The sequence below is a fragment of the Quercus suber genome, unplaced genomic scaffold, assembly GCF_002906115.3.
Source record: "Quercus suber isolate HL8 unplaced genomic scaffold, Cork oak 2.0 scaffold_43, whole genome shotgun sequence".
Taxonomy (NCBI): Eukaryota; Viridiplantae; Streptophyta; class Magnoliopsida; order Fagales; family Fagaceae; genus Quercus; species Quercus suber.
The window spans coordinates 1890270-1916910 of NW_027069508.1; the positions used below are offsets into that span (position 1 = coordinate 1890270).

General features: G+C 34.8%; 3 protein-coding genes across 3 annotated transcripts; 2 read left to right on the forward strand and 1 right to left on the reverse strand.

The window, feature by feature from the left end:
* The first annotated feature begins 212 nt into the window (after window positions 1–212).
* LOC112007025 (PHD finger protein ALFIN-LIKE 7) lies at window positions 213–6816 on the forward strand. The gene is made up of 5 exons (XM_024039338.2): window positions 213–733; window positions 844–876; window positions 2149–2377; window positions 6067–6193; window positions 6294–6816. Exons 1-5 carry the CDS (start codon window positions 637–639, stop codon window positions 6564–6566), a joined length of 759 nt encoding a protein of 252 aa, XP_023895106.1. The 5' UTR covers window positions 213–636; the 3' UTR covers window positions 6567–6816.
* A 1899-nt stretch (window positions 6817–8715) lies between these two features.
* LOC112006997 (pentatricopeptide repeat-containing protein At1g14470) lies at window positions 8716–11856 on the reverse strand. The gene has a single exon (XM_024039317.2). It carries the CDS (start codon window positions 11574–11576, stop codon window positions 9294–9296), a length of 2283 nt encoding a protein of 760 aa, XP_023895085.2. The 5' UTR covers window positions 11577–11856; the 3' UTR covers window positions 8716–9293.
* A 7497-nt stretch (window positions 11857–19353) lies between these two features.
* LOC112007032 (protein STICHEL) lies at window positions 19354–26639 on the forward strand. The gene is made up of 6 exons (XM_024039352.2): window positions 19354–21916; window positions 22137–22356; window positions 22963–23526; window positions 24644–25373; window positions 26296–26377; window positions 26474–26639. The coding sequence occupies exons 1-6, from the start codon at window positions 19820–19822 to the stop codon at window positions 26588–26590; spliced, it is 3810 nt and encodes a 1269-aa protein (XP_023895120.2). The 5' UTR covers window positions 19354–19819; the 3' UTR covers window positions 26591–26639.
* The last annotated feature ends 2 nt before the right edge of the window (window positions 26640–26641 follow it).

Below are 26641 nucleotides of genomic sequence, written 5' to 3' on the forward strand. Positions count from 1 at the left end.
GAGAGAGGAGAAGACCCACAAATTAATTGGATAAATAATAGGGGGGACTACACTAGCCTAGGTGGAGCAGTCTAAAACCCGTTTTTTTTTTTTTTTTGGTGTTGTTGTTGGTCTCTCTCTCAAAGTCTCTCAACCCCTTCCCATAAAATAAAAAAATAAAAAAATAAAAAGTCTCTCAACCCCTCATCTTTATTTTAAGCCCTTTTCTCTAAAATTTTGTCATTTTGTCTTTCTCATATCCTATTACACAAAAACCCCTATTTTTTTTCCTTTCCTCTTTTTTCTTCTTCTTCTTCTCCTTCTTCTTATACTCTCTACTTTGTTTGGACTTTGGACTAAAATTAAATTCCACAAACACTCCCTCCTTCCCTCTCTCTCTCTCTCTCTCTCTCTTCACAAAAGCGCTTTTTCCGAAATTGGAATATAAACAACAACAAATACAAAACCCAAATCCAAAAAGAGAAAAAAGAAAAAGAAAAAAGAAAAAACCCTAATAAGGTCATTGAAACCCTAATTCTCAAATTGGGAATTAATTTCTTTATATTTTTACAGAGAGCGGCATTTTTTATTTAAATAGGGGTGGGAATTGAAAATTGAGATAGTGAGAGAGAGCAAAGTTGAGAGCTTGGAGAAAAAATGGAAGGAATACCACATCCAATACCCAGAACAGTGGAAGAGGTTTTTCAAGATTTCAAGGGCCGTCGAGCTGGTTTGATCAAAGCCCTCACTCTTGGTACACTCTATTCTTCGTGGGTTTTTCTCTAATTTCTGTTTTGTTTATGAAATACTACGTTGCTAATTTTGAATTTTTGAATTTTTTTTTTCTGGGTTTCAATGTTGCAGACGTTGACAAGTTTTACCAGCAGTGCGATCCCGGTGGGTATTTTTTTCTTTCTTTCTGTATTTTTGTTTTTCTAAAAAAAAAAAAAAAGCTTTTTAATATTATGTGACATGGGTTTGTGGTGAATTTTATTGTGAGTCTGCAATTGATGACATACTTGGTGTTGACTGTACTTTTTGATTGTACAACTTGTGGGTTGTTATCTGTATTTGTAATTTTTGAGAGTTTGTCAAAAATTCTTTATTTTTTAAAAAGGTTCTGACCTTTGCTGCATGTTGTTCTTATTTTCAACAGTTGATACCGTATACATGTCCTCTTTACTGTTGTTTTGGTTTTGTATTACTTTCTACTTATGTTTGCTTTAGTGACAAGAAGTCACTACTTGTTATTTAGGTAAAGGTCAATCTAAATTCAGGATTTCAAGGACCGACGTGCCTTGATAAATTTACTCTGTTTGGCCTATGGTACATTGGATATCATGGTTTCCTGTCCACAGCTTTGGCTTGAAGAATAATTGTGAAACACTTTTGAGTCTACTAAGGATTATCAGTACATTCTTGTTGTCTCTAAGTGTGGAGATAAAGAAGACCTAACAGTGCTATTCAATATATGCATATCTTCATTTGTAGCATAGATGTCTTACTTGTTTATATTTTGGAGGTCCCAATTTTGTACTTCATAAATCTAAAATATTTGGGTTGTTCTACTATAGATGGTAGTATTTTATAATGGTTATTGGAAGTAATTTTTACAGCTGAAGCTGCTAATTTAAGGTGAGCTCACTCTCAATACATACAATTGGAGGCAGCTTTTCCTACTTATAGATGGGACTAGGTTTTTGAGGGGTACAATCTCGTTCTAGTTGTAATCTTTCAATATATTCTTTTCTCCTGTAATTGTTACATAAGAGCTCTTTGAGAAAACCAAATGTAATCTTAAGTTATTTTTTACTCTTGCGTCTTTGATCATTTCAGTTGTAAAGAGGCCCATAGCAGTTAATACCGTAACTATGACTATATGTATTAAGTTTGATCACTTGCAGTAATATTTTTTTAATAAGTGTATGTAAGATATCATTCTTTTGCTTCTGCTTTTTTGTCATTGAACATACATCCAGATGGACCTAGAAGCATCACTGTTGGTTTGAAATATCTGTCATTTATTTGCACTGTCCTTATACATTCTAAATATTTGTTTTGTTGCCATATAAGAAACCCCAGTGTGGTGGCATGGATGTGATTTTGATTACATTGGTAGTTGCGGAGAGTTGTGTCATGTTTCTTAAGGTATTAATGTTTTGGTTTTAGAGAAGGAGAACTTGTGTTTGTATGGACTTCCAAATGAGACCTGGGAGGTTAATCTGCCCGTTGAGGAAGTGCCTCCTGAGCTTCCTGAGCCAGCATTGGGTATCAACTTTGCTAGGGATGGGATGCAAGAAAAGGACTGGTTATCACTGGTTGCAGTTCACAGTGACTCGTGGTTGCTTGCTGTTGCTTTCTATTTCGGTGCACGCTTTGGGTTTGGTAAGAACGAAAGGTATGTAATTTTTTTCTCTACTTTTTGAAATTGTTATCACTGATAGTTGCAGTGGCTGTGATTACTCTGGCTTTCTATAATATCAACTCAAGATTTACTGGTTGCCAATTCTTATTATAGATTCTCTCATTTGTTTTCCTTTCATGTTATTCTGTCTTCTAGACAAATATAAGAAAGAAAGAGAGGTTGTCTCAGGCAACACTCATTGAATAATTATGTTTTGTCTGAGCTCAAAACTGTCTTTGCATTTGAATTTAACATTTTTTTGGATATGTCCGCATCAGCTGCATTTTATTTTTACATGATTAATATGTCAAATATCTGGAGAAGTAGTAATCAATTATTCTATATCTAACTCAAGCAAATAATAAGATTGTGGGTTCCATAATCTCGTGTTAATTTATTTATATAATTTTTGGTATCATTCTGTAATGGTGCAAAGATATTTTATATGCGCTAATGAGAAAAGAATGAAGAGATATATTTTCATCAGTACTTTATTCCCCCCACCAACTAAAATCCACTCACCCATGCTGCCTCCACCACCATGTCCCTCCCTCCCCTTCCCTCTTCTCCCCTCAACTCCTCCCACCACCACTAATGCTTTATGACTTTTTATGAGTTATTTATTTATTTCAAGCATAGAGATTTTTAGTGCAACCAAACACTAGAAAATTATTTAAAGGGTTTAAACCAAACCAAAAAAAAAAGTCGTTTTCCCTGAAATTTTCACTAAAAACATTGCCGCCAAGAAAATGTTTTACTTTAAAACAAATGGAGCCTTTTATTATTCCAGATTAATTAATTATTTTGAAGCATTGGCTGATACTGGCAATTTTAGCAAATGTTCCCACAGTGATTAACATGAGTTGTGTTAACTTCATTTTCCATATTTTGTGATTAGCTCTTATGGCAATGACTTAGTATATGTACGTTAGATGGTTCTCTTTGTGGCCACTCCACAGAAGAAGCACGAGGTTTCCCATTGTTCTGTTCTCTTGTTTTGCGAGTTAATTATGTTGCTTAGTTATTTGTAGAAAATGGCCCTTCAATAGCAGGAAATGTTGATAGACTTGTCAGCATGTGTTGTTGTGTACTGGGGAAAGAATGGGAAATAAGACCCAAAGTCCTATTTCAGTTGCAGTACAGAAGAAGCTAAAGAAGTCTAAGGAGAAGGACAAGTAAGAGAGAGAATGCATAAAGAGAGAGGAGTTTATGTCGGCTGTACTCTTACTAGAGATGAGCAATAAAGCTGTTTGACTGTTTATCATTACCTATTTGAATGCAAAACTATGTCGCTTATTCTTTGAGCTATTTTTGAACCGCAATCAGCAATGGGCTCTTGTTTTTTTTTAGCTTTAATCAGTTCTTCCGAATTTCTTTGAGTTGATGAGTAAATAACTAGAGACAATTTTTTTTTTTTCTTTGGATCAATTATATGATCTGGATTAAAGGTTGATCATCTTTCCTTTTTCTTTGAACACAGGATGCTAGGATGAAATTGTTATGGATAAAATCAAATCGTTAAAAAAACCTAGGTATACAAGGAAAGGGTTGTGTTTCAAGTTCATAATTCCAGAGTGCTTCAATTACTTAAATTTTGCAACATGAGCTTAGTAACTTGTCCTGTTTGAACTCTGTGTGTGCTGATGGCTTTGATTGAGATTTCTCTAGTGTATATGGCCCCAATGCAGATATGGAAAGAAGACGATTGTGGAAGGAAGTTGGCAGGAGTTCCTTGTTGCATGGGGTGGATATCAAAACTTCACTCATTAGTCATTTCCCTAGTGAACGAGTGGATGTAGAAACGGTCTCCATAGCCATATGGGAAATTTATGTTTTCATTTTAGATCTTGGGCTGATGGATTTACCCTGGAAGTTGGAAGGAGGTGCATTTACCTAGTCTAACAATTATGAGCTCCCATCTATGTCCAAACTAGACAGGTTTCTTATAATATTGAACTGGGAAGAAATATTTCTGCAATTTAACTGTCAGATCACTTCCCGAATTTTTCTCGACTTTAATGGGATAAAAAGCACCGTTTAAATTTGAGAATATGTGGCTTAAAATGAAGGGCTTTGTGGAGGGACTCCTGATAGCACAACCACGGTATGGTTTGAAAAAAAAAAGTCCTCTTGGGAAGCTTAAGATTAAGGAAAAGTCCAAGATTAAGTGCCCATGGTAATTAAATATGTTAGGAGTATTTTATTTATGTTTTACTTGGTTTTTCTAGAGTTAGTGGTATTTTAGTAATTATGTAGTTGTTAGGTGTGGGCCTTGGGTTTTATTTAGTTTATGGGTCTTTATGTGTGGCGTTTGATTCAATTCAATTAGGATTTAGTTTACTAATAAACCTAGAAGTCCTTCTTCTATTAGGAAAAGTTAAGATATAGGATCAAACAAAGAGGGGTTTTGTTGAATGTTTTGATATTGAGGTATGTTGGCCTTGTTGTTCTTCCCTCTCTCTAATGTTGTTCAGGCTCTCAGTTCACAGATTGTGGAGAAATTCAATTTCTGTTTATTCTTACCTCTTTTCAACCCTAAATAAAATATTTTCTCTTCCCTACAAAACCTTACTTTTAAAACGTTCTAATCTTTAGATCCACAAGTCCCCCTAAACATTAACCTACCATAAGCTTGCATAGTCAAACTCTCTAATTTGTTATGTCACCTCCTTTAGGGTTGTATGCTGGATGACAATAAATTTCATCTGGTAAATTGGCAAACTGTTTGTGTTCTTGTTCAAGCTGGAGGATTAGATTAAAAAACTTTCGTTTTTTAACCAAGCTCTACTTGGCAAATGGTTGTGGAGGTATGTCAAGGAGAGGGACACATTATGGAGCAAGGTAATAGATATAAAATATGGCATTTTGTGGGGTGGTTGGTGTGTGTATGTAGTGAGGGGTCCTTATGGAGTATGTTTATGGAAGCACATTAGAGGTGGTTGGGAAAACTTTATTAGTTATGTGTGAGGCTTGAGGCAGGGAATGATACCAGGATTTGTTTCTAGCATGATTGCTGGAATGAGAATTCTTTCTTTAAGGAAAGGTATCCTGAGCTTTTCATGATTGCTAGGGATAGAGATGCATGGGGAAAGTTATCATACATGTTTAGTTACATGTGCATTTATCTATGACTATTTTACTTTAGAAATAAATGTTAAATTTTCCTGGATTTTTTCCCTTATAAAAAAAATGTTAGATTTTTCTCTTTTTTTTTTTTTTTTTTGGTTGTAATTTCTTATTCTATTTTGTATTACTGAATTTCTTTAGGTAAAAAAAGTCACCATTGTTAGATTATCTTAGTTTTCTGTTTAATGTCTTCTGGATGTACCCTTGACATTGAAATTGACAGTGAACTATTTGAATATGTAAAAGAAAGTGAATGCTTGGTCTGATAAAAAAATTACATTTGTTTACTAAGAAAAAGTTACTACTATTGTTTACTAAGAAAATAGTTATTACTATTGTTCTGGTCATGTACAACGTCAGAAGCCCTTCTATAAAGCCTAGATTCATATTACAGGAAATGTTGTCCGCAGCCCTTTTCTATAAAGCCAAGATTCATATTATTATTTTTGCAGGAAGCTATAAAAGCCAGAATTAGCGGCTACATTTCATCTATAACTGTAGTGTATAAGATCAAATCAAAGAGGTGGTTATAATATTGTTTGGAATTGGATTTACAGGAAGAGGCTTTTTCAGATGATAAATGATTTGCCAACCATATTTGAAGTTGTGACAGGCAATGTCAAGCAACCAAAAGACCAATCTGCTACTCAAAACAGTAGCAAAAGCAAATCAAGTGGAAAGACGGTAAGAAGGCACAGTTTCACAGAAGTTCTTATTTGCTTTATCCCCTTTGTATGGCTCCTTTGTGTAATGTTTTCACTGCTTTTATGTTGCCTATAAACAGTCCCGGCAATCTGAGCCCCAGACCAAGGGAGTGAAGATGTCTCCACCACCGAAAGAAGATGATGAGAGTGGGGAAGAAGAAGAAGAAGATGATGAACAGGGTGCAACTTGCGGAGCCTGTGGGGATAATTATGGTACTGACGAGTTCTGGATTTGCTGTGACATTTGCGAGAGATGGTTCCATGGCAAATGTGTAAAGATTACACCTGCAAAGGCTGAACATATCAAGCAGTATAAGTGCCCAAGTTGCAGTAACAAGAGGTCTAGAGTTTAAATCTAGGTTCTGAATTTGGAGACGAATACCAATCAAAAAAAGCTGAAAAGGTTTATACCTTTTTAGTCACGATTTGAAAGTAAAACAGAGTCTGTCTTATTTTAGTTGATGAATTTGAATGACTGCTGATGAATTTCGGATTTTTAGTTTTGCTACGTTTGGTAATTGTTCTGTCTAATTCTATGGGGAATTGTGTTTTAAAATAGTTAATGGCAACTAGAAATATTATGTCCAAGCAATTTTCTGGTTTGATCTTGGTGCTTATTATCTTTTGTTTCTACAGATTACTACCTTAGTTTGGCAATTGGCAACCAATGAATTGCTTTGAACCTCATTATACTTGAATCTTCTTGATTGGAGATGTCTCTATCTCAGCAACCTCATGTACAGTGTTGTTAAAAGCGAGGGGGCGCACTTAAGTGCAAAGGGCTCTTGGAGTCTAGGCGCAAAGCACAAGCGCAAGCGCACGCCTAATTGAAGTGAAGCGCACATTTTTTTAAAAATAATTTTAAAAATTAAAAAATTATTATTAATGAGAAATGCAACAATCAAATGATCAAATTATCATATAAATTGAAATAAAACTTTTTATATAATTCATATAATATTTAGATATGCCCTACTTTTGCAATTTTAACACACAAATTGCTAGTCAAGTCATTTTATTTTTTTGAATAAGCTAGATATCAGTACTTCCATGTAATATCCTTTCTTAAATCTCCTATATCTATAATGCCCTATGATTAATTAGTAATATTAGTTAATAATTTAATCACTTAATGACTATAACTCTGATAGAATTAGTTTGCTATGTTCAAAATCAACCTTTAAAGTAACTAAACAATTACCACATATTATCATATGCTTTTTTTTTTTCCCATGAATGAGCTAAGAATATGAGGACATTGCAACATGGTAATTGGTACCAAGGATCTAGTTGGGTTACTGTTTCAAGGAGAAAAAATAAAAATAGAGAAGATCTAGGAGGTTGTGGGTTGGGTTTTAGGACAAGTTATACTTAATTTTTTTTTTTAATAAGTAATTTACACTAAAAATATACAAAATCAATAGTTTATATCAATAATGTCAAAATCCTATAGCTTTAATTCAGTTTTGGTGTTTCTTTTTTGAAAAATATAAAAAAAGTTCCAAAAAGCGCACTTTCAGCTTTTTGAAAAAGCGCAAAAAAGCACGCCTAAAGCATGCTTCTTTGAATGAGCTTAGCTTTTGAGGCAAAAAGCGCTGGAGCCTTGGGGCTTCGAGCTTTGAGCTTAAAGCGAGCTTTTAACAACATTGCTCATGTATGATCATAAGTATAAGATGTTAAGTCAAACCTACTGCAGGTTGGAGTCCTCGTTTTTGAGGGTGCAATTTGTAGCTAGATTTCTGAATTTCTTCTTTCATGGATGATTTGATTTTAATAAAGAGGCAACCAAAGTTGGGAAAGAAACAGGTTCAAATTCAGGGAAAACATGGAAGTAAAACTTCCAAGTGCAAAGTTATTTTGAGCAATTTAAAATCAAGTTCTTCTCCTTTGGTGTTCAATTGAAGTGCAAACGTTTCTATTTACTAAAAGAGGGGAAGAATTGGTGGAGAGGGTAAATAATCATGAAAAAAAATGTACTGTTCTCTCTTTCTATAATCCAAACCTGTCCTGAAGAAGAAGAATTTCATCAAGCAATAAAATCAGCAAATTAAAAGAGCCTACCACCCTGTTCGTTTCTATTTGTAAACATGGGGCGCGGAAAAATTGGATATAGTAATGTTCCAATGGAGTATAATTGAAATAGTATATTATATATTTTGCCCTTTAAAATGTTAATGAGTTATTTGAAATTATGTTTATATAAACATAGTAGAGTAGATCTTATCCTTCACATCAACGCTGAACATCTAGCTATTGATTAAGCTCAACAGGTAGTACAGAAACAATACTCAATAGTAACAAAATTGCAAATATCAACACTTACAATTCAGTAAAAGAGGCTTGAAAAATTACAATAACAATAAGGATATTAATATTAGGCACAACCAAACATATTTAAGTCTATTTTTATAAATAACATCTTCAAGACCATCCAAAAAGAAAATGCACAAAGAAAAATAATTCTCAAAAAGATACTTTTAAAATTCATTAACAATAATTACAAACTTAAAGAGTCCAAGAATAATGCACCTAAGCCATATGTTCACATACATCCAAAACAAAATTTCATATAAAAAAGTCAAATTATAATACAATTACAAAAACTAGGCGAATTTAGAAAGGCTTTAAAACCAAGCGATTCCATCTCTCTATTAGTTGTCATCTTTGGAAGTGTAATGGTTTATGACCATTCACCAGTCAGTACCCATAATCTTTCCCCAATCATGACACATCAAACTTATTTGGTCTACAAATGGTATTTATTCATGAATAATGCTAGAGATACAAACTATTTTACAAAAAAATTTACAAACTGCTGATGTGATGAATGATTATTGGTAAATAAAAAAACGATATTAATAGTGGACCTAGATAAAAACCAATAAGAGGTTGGTCACATCAACATTTTGTAAAAATGTTATAAAATAGTTTGTAGCTCTAGCATTACTATTTATTCATATTGTATGGCCAAAAAAAAATTGCCAATACTCAAGTTGCAATATTTGAATTGAATATAACGCAAAGCAGAGGAGTGAGGAGTCTCCACTCCCCTTTGATGGTACCAGATGTGTTGTCTCTCATTACCAGTAATCCTTGCAAGAACATAGCCCATTACTGAAATGGTGAAACCTATTATTGTCCCTCACAATTATCTCCCTTCCCTCTAACTTGGAGATAATCTTAATAGCTGTATGGCAGTCCCAACATACCCTTAAATTCTTCACCACCCTAATCACTGCCCCTACTTCACCAACCAGAAGAGCAAAACAAATAGCCAATTTCTCACTATGAGTTCCCACCATCTCTTCTTTCTCTTCCTCTTCAACATCTCTCAGCACGCAGCTTTTGTCAGCAATATACCCGTTCCTCCTCATCTTCATTCCCAGTTCTGACAATAGCCCATAGATGTCATCTGATCGTTCATGCATCCTGTCTCCTACGATAAACTTGTGTATTTCACCCTTATATTCTACCCAACTCCATCCAGTTGTCTTTTTCACTCCCACTTTTCTCATTGTTCCCCTGACCCTCTCAACATCTTCCCACCTCCCTGCTGAAGCATATATGTTGGAAAGCAAAATATAATTTCCAGAATTATATGGTTCAAGCTCAAAGAGCTTGCTTGCAGCCATCTCCCCAAGTTCAACTCTTTTGTGAATCCGGCTAGCATTTAAAAGAGATCCATAAACTCCAGCGTGTGGTTTTATTGGCATGCTTTCAATCAACTTTGTAGCTTCATCCAGTTCACCTACTCGACCTAGCAAATCAATCATGCATGCATAATGATCTACAGCAGGAGCTTGGATTGATTTGAAGACCTTCCAACCTTCTTCCTGTAATCCAGCATGGCTGCATGCTGTCAGGACACCAATAAATGTCACGCGGTCTGGTTCTATACCTTCTCCTTTCATTTTTGACATTAGTTCAATGGCTTCCATTCCATGTCCATGAGTTGCAAACCCTGCTATCAATGTGTTGTAGGAAACAACATCTCTTGTTTCCATTTCTTGGAAAACTCTATTGGCATCTTCCACACTCCCACATCTTGAGTACATGAAAATCAAAGAGTTGTATCCTGAGATGCTGAGTTTGATATGGTTTTCATTAAGGATGTTCACAACCCAATTTCCCAATTTCAATGCCCCAAGATGTCCACAGGCTGAGAAAACACTCACCATCGTCACCTCATCTGGTTTCAAGTCTTTAGTAGCAGTCATATCTTTAAAGAGCTCAATTGCCATGGCTGACTGCCCATTTTGAGCATAACCAGCAATCAATGAGTTCCATGAAACAACATTCTTTTCTGGCATCTTATCGAAGAGCTCTCTAGCTGAAGTCAAATCCCCAACCCTTGTGTATGCCGAAATCATGGCATTCCATGTAATAGAGTTCCTATACACGCCCAGTTCATCAAAAATTCTTTGAGCTGTCTCAAGGTTTCCACACTTTGCATACATATCAAGCAGCGCAGTCTTGACAAAACAATTCAAATGGATCTTCTTCTGGTCAAGTGTTCTAACAAGTAAGTCTGCTAGGCAAGGATCACCATGCAACGATAATGATGAAATAACAGTAACCCAGGTCGTTTCATTTGGTTGAGCCCCAGCATTAATCATGTCATCAAACAATCTTAAAGCCTTCTCTGCAAACCCATTCTGAGCATAACCTGATAGCATTGCATTCCATGAGACCACACTTTTCTCGGGCATCTCATCAAAATACCTTCTTGCACTCTCCAAATCCCCCTTCTTAGCATAACCAGTAACCATGCTGGTCCAAGTAACAACATTCCACTCAGGCATCACATTAAAGAGTCTACTTGCTTCAACTTCATCCCCCCACTTCCAGTAGCCAGAAATCATTGAATTCCAATCCGCAAGAGTCCTTTCAGGCATTTCATCAAACAGTTTTCTAGCAAACTTAACCGGGCCATATTTTGCGTACATGTCCATGATCACATTGCGTACATAACGATCCTGAAAATGACCCAATTTCACTACTTGGGCATGAAACACAATGCAGGCCTCCCCAGCCAATTTAATCAATACTGGGTACACAAATGTACCAGCAGGCCTTATACCACAATATTGCATATGTTTAAACAGAGAAACCACTTCCCTATGAGCACCCAATTGGGAGTAATATCTAAGCATGGAAGTGAAGACATGGGCATCAGGGCAAGGCAGAGAGTTAAAAATGAGATGGGTATAGGCCAATGGTGCATGGAGGCGTGTACAGTGAGTAAGGAGTAATGCCACCCAGTAGTTATGGTGGTGGAGGGAGTTTTGAATGAGGTTTGCATGAAGCTGTGATAGATGTTTTAGGTTGGTTACTTTGCATGCTATGGAGCCCAAATGTGACATTACAAAGTTGACATGCTTTGGCTCCCTCCCAAATGAGTATGCCCAAAAGCAAAACAAAACAAAAGGCCAAATTAGAAGCTTGTTCACTTCAGTTCAAACGGGGTAATAATAATTAGGTAAACAGTAAAAGATAACTAATATCTGTCCAAAAATTGCATTTAAGATTTAACAGAGGACTCCTATTGATATACATCATATTCATGAGGAAGGAAGAACCCCACTTCCAGTGTCACCACTGTACCGTCTATCTATCCGAAACTTGCATAACAGCTCATGTTTTGATTGGTACGGTTAAAACTTAAAAGTGACTTTTTCTTCTTTTCTTTTGAGAATGCAGTTAAAAGTGATCTAGGTGACGTAAAATGATATTAATTTCAATCGCAACATATCTCGTAGCAATTTTAAAAAAAAGTATTTATTACACGCGCATTAAACTTGGAAATCGTCACAATTCCAATTGCTTTTCTTTTTTTTTTCTTTTTTTTGCATGCGTGTAACGATGTGTGTATTACCGTGTAAGCAACAAGTTTTGCCTAAAAAAAACATTTAAAATTAATTTCCTTTAATTAGTGTCCTATTTTTATCCAAATGAAAATGAGTGTATGTGTACTGGTAGAGATGCATGAGACAATCCTGGAACTGAAAATCACTGAGTCAAAGTACAACTTTTGGTATGACTCAATCAAATTATGGGTTAAAACAATCCATTAACGTAGCTCTAAGAATAGTGAGTACTGACTGAAGTCTGAAGAAAAATGATGGATAATAGTTATTAGAAAACTGAAAAAAGAAAACAATTGAATATTTTTAAATGTTAGTAGATGTACAATAACCACCTATAAATAAAATTGGTCTGAATTAGGATTAAAGAGGATTAAAGTGCGTATTGATCCAAAAGAGTTTGGACAAAACAATAAGTTAATTAGCTCAACGAATAAAATCCACTTAACTCAATTGATAAAATTTTTTATACTACAGTCCTGTTAAAAAAGATAAGCATTTCCCTCTCTAGAGAATACCAAATTTGATTAGCATTTAGCATGCTGAAACAATGAGAAAAACTGGTTTGCATTTAGCAGCGCACACCAATATACCTTACCAAAGGTGAACTAATTTCTTAAACAACACTGAAGTAATTTTTGGAATCGAACAGAGATGGATCAGCGCAAACACGCTTTAGGCAATGCTGATTTAGCTAGTATGAAGGAATTAGGCAATGTAGATTACAGTACTAAAGCCAGAGATAAATCCTAATTGTGTTTGGTTGGAAAATTTTTAATTGCTGAAGGGTTCAAATACAACACAAAAGATTCTTTACAGCTACTCCTCTCTTCACCAACAAAGTTAGCACAGTGATTTCCTACTTGATGTGTATGTTGAAGTTTGTACTACCTAGCCTCAAAATACTGGAGAAATTATCAGTAATCAAAGATTAAAGCACTAGGAAAGTGAGACATATAAACCGAGCTTATTTGATTTAGAGCTTTCGGGGTCAAAATTACGTTAACAGTTTCAAATCACCACTTTTAGGGGTTTGGTAGTCATTTGAATTTGTGTTTTTCAGTCTTGTAAACATGAAAAGTGTGTTTTCACGTTGCATAAGCAGCAATCGCAAATCACCACTTTTTCAAAAAGTCTAGAATAAAAAAGATAATCAAACTCACCATTAGCATATGAAGTGAGAAATGAGTGTCCACAACTGGTTAGAGCCATCTAACATCTAGTTGTGACATTGTAGTGTCCCAAGATCTAGCAAACTCAACTTGATGTTAGTCCAGGCCCAAAAGCTTTCTTTGAAGACCAGAATAATAGCCCATTATTTTAAAATGTTTTTTTTTTAATTATTGATTAAGTCAAAATGTTTTTATTTAGTGTCTCATAGGATGAATCAAACTTTATGTTTTATTTCTCTTACACAAGTAATTTATTGTGTTTCTCAATTCCTAAGAGTCATATCTGACTTTGGTCAGATTAAGTAAATGTATTTGTTATTATTTTTGTTTTCCTGCGCTTGGGGGCTATTCCAAGCTCTATTTAAGCATTTGGTTGAATCCAATAAAAATCAGAGTGTATTTGCATAATTAAAAACCTTGAGTTTTTCAAAAGATTGATTTCTTCTAAATCAATTCTTATCCTTTGGGTGGATTCCTTTGAATAGTGAGTCTCAGTTTTTGTATCTCTTAGGATCCATTTGGTTCCCGTAAAATATTTTCTGGAAAATACATATTTTTCGGAAATGCTATTTTCCGAAAAAGGAAAATATTTTTAAGTGTTTGGGTGTATTATGAAAATTGTTGTGGAAAATATTTTTATGTGTTTGGTTCTATTAGGAAAATGCTATTTTCCTACCGTTCAACAACAAATTCCGGCAACAACAACAACAAATTCCGGCAACAACAACACAACAACCACAACAACAACAACAATCAAACTTTTTTAAAAAAAAAAAAACTGAGTCCTCGACAAGATCGAGGAAGAGAGAGCGATGGTTCGAAGGCAATGGTTCGAAGGTCGAAGGTCTGGGTCGTTGAAGGCAATGGTTCGAAGGTCGAAGGTCGAAGCCTCGTGGGTTCGTCGATGGGGTGCGATCTTCGGTGGGTCAGTCTTTGGTGGTGATCTGGGCTCTGGGTTCGCCGGCGAAGTCAAAGATCAGTTCGTGGCGCGAAGGCGAAGTTGAAGATCGTGGGTTCGCGTCGCCGGCGAAGTCGAAGATCGTGGGTTCGTCCGTTCGTGGCGCTGGCAAAGTCGAAGATCGTGGACGCCGGCGATGGGCTGTGGTGGTGGATCAGAGCTCGGGTTGGTTCGTTCTCTCTCTCACTCTCTCTCTCTCTCTCTCTGGTGGTTCGTTCTCTCTCTGCCTCTCTCTTTTCCAGAAGTGATTTGAAGGGAAATTAAAACCGTAAAATCATTTCCGAGTCAAAAGTGAAAATTTTGGTCAACTAAAGCTCATTTTCCGGAAAATGCTGTTTTCCTTGTCTTCCAAACAGTGGACTGAGGTGGTAAATGATTTCCTGAAATCATTTACCACAAAAACAAACACAGCCTTAAGTGAGGTTAATCTGTATCTCATATAATAATGAGTCAAAATAGTTCTGTATTTTTAGCTAAATTCTCATGAGTGGTGCTATCTTCCCTTTGAATTTACCTAGGTGATGAGCTTCTCAGTCATTTAAATTATTTAGTATTATTTTTTTATCCCATAAAATTAAAAAATACAAAATATATTCATCCAGCCTATTTTTACTTATTATACGTTAAGTTTTAGTTGCCACTTACGAATCCAGTATCCAGTTGTACGGTGAATTTTTTGAATACTCAGCCCAATAGTTAAGTTGAGATCATTTTTGAGGGCCCCAATGCAGCCCTCTACAAAAATTTTGAACCCAATGCTTTTGAAAAATCCTCTGATCCATGAACCTGGCTATTTCTCACTAAACCGGCCTTTCCCATATTTTCTCCTCTTGTTTTGTAATAGGTTGATAGACTTCATTCAATACGAAATATCAAAAATAAAAGATTTCTGTTCATCTACAGGTAAAGTCATTATCATCCATTAAATCCTATGGTGATGGTGGGACAACTATCTATGCCACATGGACCTACTCTTTAATTAAATGTTTTAAATTCTTAAGACAGCTTTCCGTCAAATTGATAGCTCTCTCTGCTTTAACAAACGAACAAAACAATGTTCATAATTCATGGCTAACAAATGGAAATGGACGAACCAAGAATGTCCTAATAGTGGCTTTGGACAACTCCTACAAAGAGAGGAACGCGTAGAATTGCCCATCAACCAATAATGCTAGTATCTCCCATTAAAGAAAAAAAATGCTAGTGTTATACACGTTTTATTATGATTATCCTACATGTTAGACATTAAGTTTTTGAGAAAAAATGGTGATTTACATGATAGTGACAATACTATGAGCTTGTGTCAGCCTACTAACTTGTAGTTCAACTACCACCGCCTCATGTAGGTGAGTTGGTACCAAGACTATATAGAAATCGATTACTCAAGAGTTCAAACCCCCGCATTTACCTAGCAAAAAAAAAACTTGTGGTTCAACTAAAAAATTCTTGTCATTTATAGAGTTGCTCATCTTCTCCTGCCTAAACCAAATGGTTAATAGTAATACATTGTTATAGTAACTTGTAATTAGAGTAATATTACATTTACAGGATCTATCACTAACACAATTTTCATAATAGGAAGATATTTTATATACGTATATTTAATGAATAGGTAAATGTGAACTCTATTTATTCCAATAGCTACCATAGAAACTTCCTACCCTACATGTTTATATGTTTTCACATCTATCTGACATTTCTTTTTATATATATAATTATATATATTTGTTAAAATGACATTTCTTGACATCACTGTGACGATATTTGACATCTTTGCATCCAAGGCAATTTTACATTATGATGATTGGTTTTACATTTTTGTAGCAAATATTGGCATGGGACATGGACATGACATGTGGTTGCTTGTTGTATTGTTGTATTTCAAATAAACAATCTTGTGTAAAATCTTTTCTATTGGAACAAATTAAAGTGTTTTGGTTACTTGTCTTTTGCATTTAATCCCTTCTATCAATGAATAGGGGCCTATAAAGTTACACTCTCTCAAGTGAATTATCCAAAGAATCATATGTCATCTGGCATTTGTTTTTGTTTGTAGAGTCAAGGGTGCACATCCAATGAATTAGTAGAATTTAGAAAGTCCCATCGCATTCTAATATATGCCATATTGCCATGTTGTTTCAATTCTTATTATAGAATACTCATCTTTGACAAATAATCACATGTTTCGATTCTATCCTGAGTGAGAGAGATGGAATACTTTTGTTATTTAATTTCCTTTATTTGGAAACTTCATTTGGAAAATTAATATAAAAAGTTGAATAATTGAAAGAGACTTGAGGAGGAGCTGGTATTGTGGACTCTCTTATCACATGCATAATCAATATATGTAAAGGGACAAGAAGAAAGAGACTGCTCTCCAATATTGTTCTGCCAAACTGTGCTTATTGTGACCAACACTTTTCTGCCTATTATATATATATATATATATATTAATTAAACAAAAAGAAAATCAGATTTACAATAAAACAATTGTTTTGAAAGCACATGATTTCGTGTTTTTTTTTTAAAATAAAAATTGTGTTATTATTATTTATTTATTTTAAATGATCTAAAAACACATTATTCATATCTTAGACATATTTGCCCACTCATACTTGTATTAGTAGTCTAGAATTTAGTCATTTATATATACTCATGTTATGATTTATTGTAACATAGGTTATTATACTACACTTTAATACAATAAAGATATAACCCTTAAGGGTTTTCTCTATAGACGTAAGTTGAAAAAACTGAACCACGTAACTCTCGTGTTTTTGGTATTCCTATTCTATGTCACTCCCTTTCACATTTACTCTAACATATACAACATGGTATACAAATCGTGTTGCTAATATATTTTATAATCTTTGTTATGCTAAAAAAAAAAAACTAATAATTAATCACAATTGGAACTTTTCCTAATAATTTGTCAAGCCCAAATATACTTAACACACATCTGAGTTTTTAACTTGAATAAGTTAACCAAATAGTGGGATGTTTAAGTTTTAACTCACCTGATGCACAGTTTGTACAAGTGAAATTGATTAATGAATATTTGATAAGATCTTATAGAAAGAGTCACAAGTTTCTCTCGGCAACATCTCATTCTAATTAATATTTGACTAAAAAAAGATCAATTTCAGAACTATACAAGAGATTTTCGTAATGAGAATAATATAAAGTAACAAAACAAACAAAATCAAAGTAGACTCCTAATGAACTGAGTGAGGTTGATATTTTAAAGAGAAATATTAGTTGGCCTTCTTATAAAAGGGTTTTTTTTTATAATAAAAAAATTCAATAGTTATAATAAAGAAAAGAAATTTGAATGTTTTTGTTAGAAATACAAAGAGATACTAGTTGAACAAAACTGTTCATGGCTGCTCAACTCAATATTGAACCATTTTGTTATACAATCCAATTATCCAAGTAATACTCAATTTATTTTAAAACCTTTCTCTCAAAAAAAAAAAAAAAAATTAAAACCTTTATCCAAAATTTCACAGTAGGTTTAAAATTGAGTTGAATTAGAACATTTCATCAAAATATAAAGAATTAGAACAAGATCCAATTTAATTCCTCACTCCTGCCGACATTACATTATTGCTATCTTAAAAAGAAACGTTTAAATTGATATGAATTGTCAAAAAAAAGTAACGTTCTGAAAATAGTAGTTAATTATTTGTTTTAAATTTTCTTCCCATAGTTTATACGGTAGTTGAAAATGTGGTGTGGCTCAAAAGGTAATTTGAAACTAATAACTAAATTCTCTATAAATAGTAAAATACAGAGGGAAAAAAAATGAAATGGTTTAACTAAACTCAAATGAAATGGCACGGTCTCCTCTTTTTTATTAAGAGAACCAAGGTTTAAATTCACCTTCTTCTTCCTTTTTTGAGAAAAAGATTTGAATTTAATGTCCCTTACCGTTGTAACTTGTAACTGTTGGATTTAAAAAAAAAAATTGTTAAACACCAACATTATATAAAGTTTTTAAAATAATTAATACTTATTATAATTCTCATATAATAAAGGAGTATTTTGAAACAGACAACAATGTATGCAACTCATTGGCCAATGCAACAATGTATTTGAATTTAATAAATGAATGGTAACTAAGTTATGTTTATTTTAAAAAGAGAATTGCTATATTAGTAGTTATTATTGGTTCTAATTTGAACCCACTACTAAAATTACATTTTTTATCTGTAACAACTATTAAAAACCTTCCACTTAAAATTTATTATGAAAATATTGTCGACATAACATTTTTCTTTTACAAATCGATGCAACAATGAATATGATTAATATTGCATCAACAACATAGTAAATGCATTTGTTTAATTACTTTTTCATTTTATTTTTTGGAAGTTGACCTATCGATTTGTAATATATATATAGTAAAACTTGTAATAGTTGTAGCATCACTCAATGTTTTAAAGCTTTTTATTTTATTTTTTTGAGAGAGAGTTTTAATCTATGGCTAAAATTCTTAAATTTTAAAGCTAATATGGTGAAAAGTTCTTAAATTTTTGTTTCAAAAAAAAAATCTTAAAATTTTTTAAGTATTCATTATTAGCAATTAAATAAACATTGATTTTCTATAAATAAATAAATAAACATTGATTAATAATATTGTGATACTTATTTAAATGATTAAGTTAGGAGGATTATAATTATTTACCAAGAAATTACTTCAAAACTTTGAGAAAAATTCGATCTAATTATTATGAGAGGTGTTACGTTCCAAATATTTTCACAACAAATCATAGATAGTAAGTTACTATTAGTTTTTATTTGAATTCACAACTTAAATTACTTTTTTCTCACTCATAACAGCAAATAATAACTTGTCACCTATAATTTGTTGTGAAAATATTGTAAACAAAGCATTTTTCAACTATTATACACCGCATAATAGTAAGTAGTATTAACTATTAATTAAATTAATTCTGTAATCCACTAAAAAAAAGCTTATTCTCTTGAGTATATGTATAGAAACAAAAAATCTTGCCATCTTGGTATTGAATAATTTAGTGAGAAATTGAGAGGTAAAGTATAGAGACAAAATAAATAAAAGAAGAGGATGAAGAAGAAGAAGGAAAGAGTGTTTTTTTTTTTTGGGTTGTTGTTGTTGTTGAGAAGGAAAGAGTGTAAATGAAAATAAAAAGGAAAGAAAAAGGACATGATTGAAGGCGTAATCCCGGAGACACGGGGTCTGGAAGCCGTGTTTCCATTTTTCATCTTTTCATGATCATCATCATCATCCTCCCTCTAATTTGTTTATTTAAATATTAATTATATACTAATTAATTAACAAAAACACAAAAAACAAAACAAAATCCCATATTCATTTCATACACTCTCACACACAACACAAACACAAACACAAACAGTCATTTATTCAAGAAGAGGCGCCAATTAAAACCCACACAAAAAAACAAAACAAACCCTAACACACACACGCAAAAAAAAAAGACAGACAGACAGACAGGGAGAGTGTGTGTGTTTTTGTCAAAGTAAAACACTGCCATTTCAGAAATTGTTTCTGGGTTTTGTGATTTATGGGTTTTTACTTCTGAAAGCTAATTTCTTGTTAGGAAAAAAAAATGTCAGAAATGAGAGTCGGTGATCCAAGCAAGCTCCACTTGAAGAAGAAGGAGCTAACTCAAATCCGAAAAGCAGCTCGTGTTTTACGCGATCCAGACACTACTTCTTCTTGGAAAAAATCCCCTCTCAATTCCTCAAGATCTGTACCATTGTCATTACCGCTACCACCAAATGCTGTTTCTACTTCTTCTTTGAATTTGTTACACTCTGATCACTTCCAGTATTCACTAAACCACAATACCAATGGCAAGGACAAGGACAAGGACAAGAAGGTCTTTCTCTACAACTGGAAGTCCAACAAATCATCGGCTAAGAATGAAGATCATGATGAAGATGAAGATGGGGATGGGGATGAAGAGAATGATGGGTCTTCTTCCTTTCAGTGGAGTGTTGATGATAGCTTAAGCGATGCCAGGAATGGTGGGGACTTAAAGAGCGATACCCGTTCTTCCATTTTCAGACGCAGAGATGCAAATCTGGTTTCAACTTCAGCCAAAAGGCTTAACGCCATTAAGAGGAAAAGTAAGAAAACTAATACCCATCTCGATGTTTTAGCTAGATATCAGCTTAAAGATGTTAACTTTGGTAGAAATTCAAAAAATTTGATAAAGGGTCATCCTTCTATGGCATTAAGCCAAGATGACTCAGTCGAGCAATCTGATGATACTGAATACAGTAATTCAGAAGATTTGAGGCCGATTTCCGGGGCTTCCCCTTTGCTTTTGAAGCTTAAGAGTAGGAATTGGCCTCACTCCTCGGCTAAGTTCTTGAGAAGTAGTTTAAGAGAGGATAACTCTTCATATTCGTATAGTACACCTGCATTGTCGACTAGTTCTTTTAATAGATATCGTAATCGAAACCCAAGTACTGTTGGGTCTTGGGATGGCACCACAACATCAATGAATGATGGGGATGACGAGGTGGATGATCATTTGGATTTGCCAGGTCGCCAGGGGTGTGGGATTCCTTGTTATTGGTCAAGGAGGACACCGAGACATCGTGGTGGTGATTGTGGGAGTTGTTACTCTCCTTCTCTTTCTGATACTATAAGGAGGAAAGGAAGTAGTATCTTGTGCGGCAGTCAAGCAATGTATCATAGTCGACGTCGATCATCATCACGTTCCAACAAGCGGAGTATTGCTGCAAAAAGTGCCCGTGGTGTTCTCCCATTGCTTTCCGATAGTGGTAATGGCAGAGGAGGCTCATCTATAGGAACTGGGAGGAGTGATGATGAACTCTCTACTAACTTTGGGGAGCTTGATTTGGAGGCTTTGAGTAGATTGGATGGAAGGAGGTGGTCGTCCAGCTGTAGGAGTCAAGAAGGATTAGAGATTGTGCCTCTTAATGAGGAAGGGGAAGAGGAAGGCACACCAGAAAATATAAAGAGTTTTAGTCAGAAGTACAAACCCAGGTTCTTTGATGAATTGATAGGGCAAAATATTGTGGTTAAGTCACTTATAAATGCAATTACAAGGGGTCGGATTGCCCCTGTTTATCTTTTTCAAGGTCCCCGTGGGACTGGAAAAACATCAACAGCCAGGATATTTGCTTCTGCCTTGAATTGTCTGGCTCCTGATGAAACTAAACCATGCGGCTACTGTAGGCAATGCACCAATTTCATATCTGGCAAGAGTAGGGATCTATTGGAAGTTGATGGAACCAATAAGAAAGGGATTGATAGAGTTAGGTACCTATTGAAGAAACTATTGGTGAGGCCCCCCTTAAACTTCTCAGGATACAAGGTATTTGTTATTGATGAGTGTCACCTGTTATCCTCTAAGACATGGCTGGCATTTCTCAAATTTCTTGAGGACCCACCACAGCGAGTTGTGTTCATACTAATAACAACTGATCTTGACAATGTACCCCGTACTGTACAATCGCGGTGTCAGAAGTACCTTTTTAACAAATTTAAAGATGGTGATATTGTAGCCAGGTTGCAAAACATTTCTACCAATGAGAACCTGGATGTTGAATCAGATGCTTTGGATTTGATTGCTTTGAATGCAGATGGTTCACTTCGAGATGCAGAAACTATGTTAGAACAGTTGAGTTTGCTGGGAAAAAGAATTACTACATCTCTCGTTAATGAACTTGTGAGTTTGCTTTGCCAATGCTTCCTTGACATGGCCTTGAAGTCTTTTTTTTTTACTTAAAAAAAAAAAAAAAAAAACTTTTATTTCAATTTTATGACTGGAAGATCAAATTGTATATGTTAGAAAATTTAATTGGGTGAATGTTTTTGTTTTATATTATTCTTTAATTGTGTAATTGAATGGTTCAGACCTATAATTTAGCGTGTACAATCTTCCACAGGTGGGAGTTGTTTCAGATGAAAAACTACTGGAACTTTTGGAGTTAGCTATGTCATCAGACACTGCAGAAACAGTGAAAAGAGCCAGAGAGTTGATGGACTCTGGGGTTGATCCAATGGTTTTGATGTCTCAACTGGCCAGTCTCATTATGGATATCATTGCTGGAACTTACAGTGCCGTTGATACCACATGTAGTGATTCAATCCTTGGTACACGAAGCTGTGAGTATCATTCCCTTCACTCTGGTGCCTGTAGTGCACTTCATTCTTCATCACAAGTTTTGGTAGAGTTAATAGGAGACAATGTCATAAACAACAGGATAACATCAAATTTATGGTATTGATTGGAAATACCCTTGATTTAAGCAAATGTTTGGAGAACAAGTATAAGCTTAAATGGTGTACTGTAAAGCACAATGGAAAAAATAATCTATATTTGATAATAACCCTTTGTTTTTTGTTTTCTTAAAAAGCACGAATAAATATTTGACAGATCTAATATTGTTGGTAGATTTGGCCAATGTGCTTTGGCTCAAATAGCATTCTGCAATTGAGCCCAACATTTACTGGGATCTTACGTAATTGACTTGGTGGCTTGGGATTCACTTTTAAAAATTCACTGGTGTACACCACTTTTTTTTCCCCTTAGATAACGTTTAAGTGATATCCATTGCGCCCCCCTCCCCTCCCAAAAGAAAAACAAAAATATGTTGCTGCCTCTGGTGACTGGCTGACTGTCATTTTAAATAAACCTTTTAAGAAATTGAAAATCTCATGATTTTATCTTTTGATAATCATTGCAATTGATGGTTGCATTTTATGCTTCAGTGACTGAAGCAGAATTGGAGAGATTAAAGCATGCTTTGAAGCTTCTTTCAGAGGCCGAGAAACAGCTAAGGGTTTCAAGTGAACGCTCAACATGGTTCACAGCAACTCTATTACAGCTTGGTTCACTGCCTTCTCCAGACTTTGCTCACTCAGGTAGCAGCCGGAGGCAGAGCTGTAAGACAACTGAGGATGACCGATCTAGTGCTTCAAGAGAAGTTACTGCATCCAAGCAGAAGTCAGGTGCTCAATATATGCCACGAAAACCAGCTTCTCCTGCGTCCTTGCACAAAGCAGTAAGTGGCAGTCCCAACCATCTGGCCGAACTATTATCACGGATTGATGTTTTCAGTTCCAATTCCAAGCCATCACAAAGCCAGTCCGTTGATGCTGGAGCCTCAGCTTCCTCATGTGATGATGGTATGGTTGGAAATATAATCTTTAGATGCATTGACTCAGAAAAGTTGGATGATGTCTGGACACGTTGTATTGAGAGGTGCCACTCAAAGACACTGAGGCAGCTGCTTGATGCTCATGGAAGGCTTGTATCTATATCTGAAGTTGAAGGTAAGCTCATAAATTTTACTCTCTCGTTTTATCTTTCTAACTGTAAAATTCTATATAAGTGCTTAAAAATCTGCTCAACTTATTATTAGGTTCAAGTTGCTTGCTGCTGATCCTGGTGAGGATTGGGGCTGGGAATCAAATAATAGTAAAAGTCAGCTATGGCATCAATGTATTAGTCCAATAACTAATTATTTAAACTGATGTTTATTTTAATTCCAGCTGGTGTAGTGATAGATTACACTGATGTTTATTTGATTCCAGCTGATGTAGTGATGGATTCACACACTAAATTAGCTGTCTATGGTGTTACTCTTTTCCTACTTGCTAGAGCAAGTTTCATGTAACTACTGAATGATTTGTGTTCTGAAAGTCTGATATGAAAAAACATGAATTCTTGTAGTTGCTGTTAAGTGTGATTGTTAGCTGATATGGACACTGATGTTACTTAAGCCATAGTTGTGCTGAGAGTCTGAATTATATTATATCACTTACCAAAAGAAAATAATATTATATCATTCATTGTATTGGAAACAGAAACAAACTTTTGACCTTCATATATTGCATTACATGGTTTGAAATTGTGGAGCATCCAACAATGATGATGTGAAGCAAATTAATCAACATCATCTTATGAGACAGTTGTTTAAATTTCTAATGAAAATTTTCAAACTGATTAGAAAGAGGTCTCATATCTGATTTATTCATCCAGATTTCTTTAACTCTTACGATTAAATTCTATATTCTACTATTTTAATTTATGATGCTATACAGATCAATCACTCATATGTACTCTCGGATCCAAAACCCAACATCCCCACCCCTCTCCCCACCCCCCAACCCCAACCTCCCCACATTCCCCCACTTTTTTCTCAGTAATATCAGGCTGTGCTTGGGGTGGTAGAGCTTTAAGAAAATAAAGTTTCTTCTAGCATAACATTGGACTAGTTTTCTTGAACCAATTGCTGATTGGCTTAGTTTTTCAACAAGTACAAGAGTTTAATTGGATCAATTTGTTTTAAAAGTTGATCTCATAGATGCCCTTTATGATGGGAGACCATGCTAGTGCTCTCTCGCTCTCCCCCTTTTGTTCTTTATTCTTATATGGTTCTGCATGCAGGTGTTCTCGTTGCTTATATTGCATTTAGAGATGGAGATATTAAATCTAGAGCAGAAAGGTTTTTGAGCAGTATCACAAATGCGATGGAAATGGTTCTGAAATGCAATGTTGAAGTTAGAATTATCCTTTTGCCAGATAATGAGGCTTCCATAAATGGTGTAAAGCTGCTTGAGTTACCAGAAGGTCTGAAGAAGGCAGAAACAGCTCTAGCAATTGACTGGGAAAGGAAGGTAGTTCACACAAACGCAATGAATGGTTTTTCTAATCATTCTCCATTGCTGGATGGAACCAATCAATCCACCTCTGGTTCATCAGAGTTACTGGCTAATGGCAACAGTCAAACCAGTGGTGTGAGAGAGAGGAAACAGGAGATTCCAATGCAGAGAATAGAATCCATTATTCGTGAGCAAAGGCTAGAGACTGCCTGGTTACAGGCTGCAGAGAAAGGCACACCGGGAGTATTGAATCGTTTGAAACCTGAGAAGAATCAGGTTCTGCCTCAAGAAGATGGCATATATTCTCAAGATCAAATGGACATTAATTCAACTGTGTTCTCCTCTCAGCACCGGGAAGATGAAGATGAATTAAATCGTGAACTCAAAGTTTTGAATATTAACAATGAAATGGTCCTCCAGAAGAAAGAAAATGGTAGAAGGATTGATCATTTTCCCATGTCCCCAAGTTTATTGCATAATAACAGCTTAGCAAGCAATTCCAGTAGAGATAACCTGTGAGTCTCTCTCTCTCTCTCTCTCGATATTTATAAATTTTTTTTCTTCATAACTTTCTTTGCATTTCACTTGATTGAAAACATAAAATTGCGGATTATATTGCAACACTAGTTTGTGACCTTAGAAGATGCATTTTGAAATTTAAAATCACAATCCAGAATTCACATAACCTGTCAAACTTTGGAGAGGAGATTCAAGAATTTCTCATCATTGACAAATTTTGGGTTCCTTTTGATCAACAATAATGAGATGAAAATGCTTGCAAAAGATATTATTTGGATGCTGATACAAATATAATTCCATTACTATGCCAAACAACTTTATAAAACTCCATATCAAATATTCTATTTTGAAATATTGTCTAAGGCTTTGATTTTCTGCATGAAATCATTCAAAGGTTTCATACAGAGTATTGATCTTTTAAAAGGAATTACAGGTCAGGCTTCTCTGCTTCTTGATGTTAATTCTGAATGAATAGAACTTATTAGTCAATATATAATTGTACTTCTTGTTCACTTTCCCTAATGAGATCACTGTTTGAATGGACTCAAGTCTTGGGTCACAGAGAGTTTCAATCTAATACTGATTTAGTTGACACTCTCTCTTTTGTATTTCTTTAGGGCTATTTCATGTTTTCACCAAGTGTAGATGAGACAGTTCCTTCTCTTCAGTAAAATGATTAGTTTTCCAGGGAAAAAAAATGGATTGAACAATAGTGTTTAAACTGATAAACCCTAATTCTTTGAACAAGGTCATCTTGTTAAGTAGTATATCTTAGTTTGATGTTTAACTCAGCCCCCTAGGTAACTCCTCGCGAAGCAAAGTTCACTGCTGTCCATGTAACATTCTGCAGGATCTTCTGTCCCACTGGTCTTATATCTGTCCTATTAACACCCATGCTCGTTCCTGCTGTTTTTTCAGGGGATATGAATCAGCATCAGGACCTAGAGGTTGTAGTGGATTTTTCTGTTGGAATGAGACCAAACCTCACAAGAGGGGAATTGTAGGCTGTTTCTTTATCTTCCCCCTTTTGTTTTTATATTTTTATGTAGGGAAACTTGTTTAACCTTGAAGAAACCTTTTGTCACTTTGTAAACAGGTTAAAGGGACCCTTGTTCGACCACACAAAGGTGGACGATTTTCATTGTTTGGAAATTGCAGGAGGCCAAAGAAAACAGAGAGCAGATCTAGAACGATAAATGGGAGAATTTTGTAGTTTGGAGTTTCAGATCCAATGTTTATTTTCGTTACATTTTTTTTTTTTTTA